At 38.7% G+C, this 5,283-nt stretch overlaps 1 protein-coding gene across 1 annotated transcript; it reads left to right on the top strand.

Annotated features, from left to right (window-relative positions):
- The first annotated feature begins 320 nt into the window (after positions 1–320).
- LOC124253611 lies at positions 321–5,047 on the top strand. The gene is made up of 8 exons (XM_046687422.1): positions 321–394; positions 909–1,178; positions 1,785–2,077; positions 3,826–3,978; positions 4,157–4,175; positions 4,403–4,440; positions 4,790–4,854; positions 5,017–5,047. The coding sequence occupies exons 2-7, from the start codon at positions 1,012–1,014 to the stop codon at positions 4,819–4,821; spliced, it is 702 nt and encodes a 233-aa protein (XP_046543378.1). The 5' UTR covers positions 321–394; positions 909–1,011; the 3' UTR covers positions 4,822–4,854; positions 5,017–5,047.
- The last annotated feature ends 236 nt before the right edge of the window (positions 5,048–5,283 follow it).

Raw genomic sequence — 5,283 nt, 5'->3', positions numbered from 1 at the left:
TTTGCGTTACATCTCATTTACGTGACCGCCTCAGTGGTGTAGTGGTTAGAGCGTCCGCCCGGATCGCGGGTTCGATCCCTGAGCGTCATACCAAAAGACGTTAGAGCTTGGTAACTCTTTAAGCATCCAGAAGACCACGCATGAGACATCAATGAGGAAATATTCTCAAGCAGGTCAGTTGTATTTTACGTTCACAGACACAGTACTCAAGACAGTCCCCTCAAGACAGTCCCCTACGTGTATGCATGGACACGAAACGGAAACATTCAGCATAATCAGACATCTAGTGCGGCCAGAATGCAGCGCACCGATTCCGGAAACTGGACCTGCACTGTCTACTCGAGAACTGGATACAAACGCCTTGGATCAGACTCAGTTATGGTGACAGTTCTGTGTAAGTATGGCACACAAACACAAGGACACACAAGCGGCATATAATGAAGCACTCAAACTGACAGTATATTTTTGTGTGCTGCCTGTATAAGTCCGTAATTATCAATTTTAAAACTAAATGACGGTCTGTAAATAGTAAAGGTCAGAGAAACGATTGATCAACATCGTGAGCATCTTGTATACGATGACATGCATCACCAGTCAACAAGCCTGACCACCAGATAATATTGGTTGTCTCTTACGGCAAGCACAGGTTGCTGAAGATCAGTTATAAACAAAATCTTCACTAATGTAATAAAGTCTATATAATAACCAAGAGACATCAAAAGGAATTTGTAATCCAAGGGTGCCAAATATTTACAACTTATCGTTTTACATAGCAACAGGAAGAAACAGACTGTATCAAACTCCTTTAAAATCCTATTTGGTATTGTTTAAGGAGCCTCCTTGATTTGACAAACCTTGACAAACATGACCTGTTTCATTATATGACAAGTAATTCCACAATACTTCAGACCACCCATACAGCTTGACCATGAGGACCATTTACGCCCAACGAGGAGACACAGTGAATCTGAGCAGGTCCGACATCAGCCTTCCAGCACCACACGTCTTCAGATGGCGCCAGACCGGTCTGGACTCCGAGTTCGCCGAATCGACCAAACCACCAGTCATACCAAATATACAGCTGCATCACTCGGGGGACTATATCCTGGATGTCACAAACATGTTCCCCTCAGGGCGTTCATACTCTGGCATGGATCTAATCAAACTGTATGTGTCATGTAAGTCATACTATTTTATAAAGAGCTTCAATAATGGATTCTTTTTATATTCCTTAATGTGAAAATGGAAGAATTAATGCTTATTTGGTATTCATGTTACAATGTATCAAAGCTGGTATTGTTATATCAAAACACATGTTTATTGTATATTTTCATAGAATTAATCACAGGCGAAATACTGATAATAGTCTCTCCAGTAACTAAGAAAGTGACGAAAATTATATTTTGTGCTTTTCAAACACATGTAACCCTTGATAATCTAGATGATGCTTTCCCCCAGAACTGCTACGATCAATGCATTTCTGAAATAATATATTCTTCTCTTCATAAAAATAATTATGACAGGAGTTGTGATGAATGTGTATTGGTAACTAAGGAGGTTTCATTAAATGTAATTAGTTATTGTAGATGTCTTTCAGTGGCATTTAGAACTAAGGATGTCCAAGATATTTTATGGATTAAACTTTTAATTTTCATTAAATGTACTTAGACCATTCCAGGTCCCAGGTTGTAAATTAAAAAGACTTAAATCTTATCTTGAAGTGATTCTACAACAAAGTGATTCCAAAATATTCCAAAGTTAAGATTCAGCTTGTTCACATTTAGATGCCCCTCCATCAAATGCGAAAGGGAGGTATCAGTGGTGGAGGGAAAGTCTCTCGATTTAGAGTGTGACGTCGAAGCCTACCCAGATCCACACACCCTGACATGGTCGCACAGTACAGGATACAAGAAAGAGGTGTCCAGCATGACAGAGAAATACCATATTCCTAAGGTCTCTCACTCTGATGGCGGCCTCTACACCTGTGAGGCCCAGAACAACATCACCGACCGCGATGGAAACGTTGACATTGGCGTTGGAACGTGTACCATACGGGTAACTGTCCACGACGTCGAAGGTGAGTGAGTTAGTGAATGAGCGAGAGAGTTTAGTTTTAGTCCGCTCTATGCAATATTCCATCTACAGTACAACCAGAAATTATTGTGAAGTTAAAGGTTGTAATTTTTTAATTTTTTTCACTCATTACTCACGTATTAAACGTGAATATTAGCAGAACATAACTCCAGATTCAAAGACAGGTGAACAGTTAGTATTTTGTACAAGTCACCATGGGCAGCTATGCAGGCTTCAAATGCGGCGGGGCATACTACTGATCAAAGAAGTTAAAAAGTCATGGTCCATGCTGTCCCAATATCGGACAACCTCTTCTTTCATTTCAGCAATATTTGTCAGATTTTTATTATTGACACTTTCCTCCATAACTTCCCAAACATTTTCTATTGGATTTAGGTCAGGGCTATAGCTTGGCCAATCTAATAGTGTCATATTTTGGGCCTGTGAATGCTTTGAACGATGTTTTGGGTCGTTGTCCTGCTGGAAAATCAAAAACATTTCCATACAACAGGTGAGCAGATGGAAGTCAATGTCCCTCAAGAATATCTGTGTACCGCTCACTGTTCATATTCCCTTCAAATACACAAAGGGGCGTTGTCCCTAAGCCACCACACACGTTAAATTTGGGACTGTACTTTGGGGACTGATACAGAGGTTTTTCAGTTTGTTTGGTCGAGAATTTCAGTGTATTAGGAAACAGCCACAGAGAACTTTCATCTGAGAAAATCACATTGTCCCAGTTAAACTTTCTATGCTGTAAGCACCAGTTCAACCTTCGCTCCTTTTGTTCAGGTTTCATGATCGGTGATGGAATTTCCTCGACTTTTCTGCCAACCCACTGCATGCAGCTTAGTTCTAATTGTCTCCTTACAGACAGCCACAGTTCTTCTATCAATCATATCCAGTCTTAAGTTTTCTAACTCCTTCGTTTGTTTTTAGAAACAAGAATACCAAGCCGCCTTCAATCACTGACAGTCGATTGGCTGGGCCTACCTGCGCCTCCTTGCTGAATACCATATCCATTTGCAATATTTTTCAAAACACGATAAACAGTGGACAAAGGGATGCCTGTTCTACTTGAAATCACTTTAGCTGATCTGATGTCCTTGTTATAATACTCTAAAATCAACGTCCTCTTCTCTAAATCATCCATACTGGGGATCACTGAAAATGTCGTCTGCTAGCAAGTAAGCAAAGGGGGATAACTCTTCACAAACTAATAAAAAAGAATTAACGGAGTTGTCTCTCTTGAATGAAACCAAGCACTTGATAGCTGGTCCAGGTTGTTTATGCTAGAAATCCAATTAAACATATTCTTAAAATTCTCAATAATTTCTGGTCATACTATATATGGCGGCGGTCTGTAAATAATCGAGTCTGGATCAGGTTATCCAGTGATCAACAGCATGAGCATCGATCTACGCAAGTAGGGCACGGTGACATGTTCCCACCGATTCCGTTTGTCTCTAGAAGCGTGCATTACTGAAGACCAATTATAACCCCAATCTTCACGGGTTTCCTTCATAATGGCGATTTCTAGGAAACCGCTGAATGTAACGCACAAACATATTACTGAATATCGACGTATTTATAACAATATGTTTGAGATAGTTTATCATTAGTGATTGACAGTGATGTCTTGCTGCTTAAAATATCCAAATATTGCGCAGGAAAATATTATGTACAGATTGTTTAATTTTCATTGTAAGATTCTGTAAGTCACTGGTTTCTTAATACATTCCTGAATTTCAGCTACAACATTACCAGTTGTTGCTGCCAATTCACACAAGGGAGGCAACTCTATGACGACTGTTGTGTATGTTGTTGGCACGATCCTTGTCCTGAGTGCTCTCGTTCTTGTCATTGTTCTCGTGGTGTTGACACTGAAGCGTCTCCAGATGAAAGGTACTTGTCGGCTTGGAACATATTGACCTATCACATCCTAAAACAGTAGAATTAGATATGACTTTAAAAGGATTCATTTCACAAGAGTATGTGTTGAAGTTCATAACTAATGTTGACGACTCTTTATCGGATGTGTTTTTGAAGCATTTTAAACATTTGTACATTTATGTTTTTACAGGGAAGGGAAAAGAAGACATGTAAGTTACTTCATTTTCGTGGTCACCGTCTACATTTAAAATGCTAACTTTCTTTTACCTTTTGTCATGTCAACGAGCAATTGACAATTGAGATCCTAATCACATTGTAATGATATTAATGCACAGAACAATGGAAGAAGAAAAATGTCCGTTTACCTGGAAAGATCAGAAGCTTATGTTCGCTACTCTTTTTATTTATTTTTTTTTTTTTTTTGTTGCAAATTTAGGAAGATGCCTCCTCCCGTCCCTGAAAATCTCCAAGAAGGTAACCCTATAAGTGATTATTGTGCACCGTGGTAGCAAACTAATTTTTTTCGCTTTTTAAACATGTCAAATAGACAAAGTCATTTGTGGAAACGATGAAGCAGATGACTGAAATCTTGTCTGCATGTACATGCTTGAAATTAGATGTCAAAATAAATCAGAATTGAAGTGAGAGTAGATATTTTATGTCCGCTTATACAAATATGTCTTTAAGTTTCAAATGCATTCTACATGAATGGACATTTTCACGTGAGGCTTATAGTTTAAATGCGGGCGATTCATGCCTTCTTTATTTACACTTAAAAACTAAATTTTAAACTAAAGTACATGTACCTGTAACTGTGTTTTAGAGCATGCCTATGAAGGACTGACTATTCGCTGAGGTGTGACGGAATGCCCCGGGCAGCATTGCAAGGTAAGGGTTCTGAGACAAATATCGAAATGTTGTTAGAACTGACATATTGTACGTAGATCACGACTTATAAATGCCAATCAGAGCATTTACATAATACCGTCGTACAATCAGGATTGTTTACAACATATTTGTTTCAGTATACGTTCTTATTTTCTGTTACAGATTCTTCACAAGCCCATCCGCTACCTCCCTGAACAGTCTATTTGTGTCACCATTCACGTTTATAAGAAACGAGAACAAATGAATTATCACTTTAACTTGCTATGTTTTAACACATTTTAGTAATCTTTAAAATGTCAGAAAAAATTCATACCTCCTTGATACATGTATATACCCTGAAACACCATTGTGTCGAATATTAATATCGTAGCAACTTTCCAGCGGATGAAAACAACGGTTGTCACGAAGTATAAGTTTGGTCGATACGCA

This window comes from Haliotis rubra, unplaced genomic scaffold (assembly GCF_003918875.1).
Source record: "Haliotis rubra isolate DU_JTF1 unplaced genomic scaffold, ASM391887v1 Scf1143, whole genome shotgun sequence".
NCBI classification, from domain to species: Eukaryota; Metazoa; Mollusca; class Gastropoda; order Lepetellida; family Haliotidae; genus Haliotis; species Haliotis rubra.
This window is presented reverse-complemented; position numbering and strand designations above follow the sequence as displayed.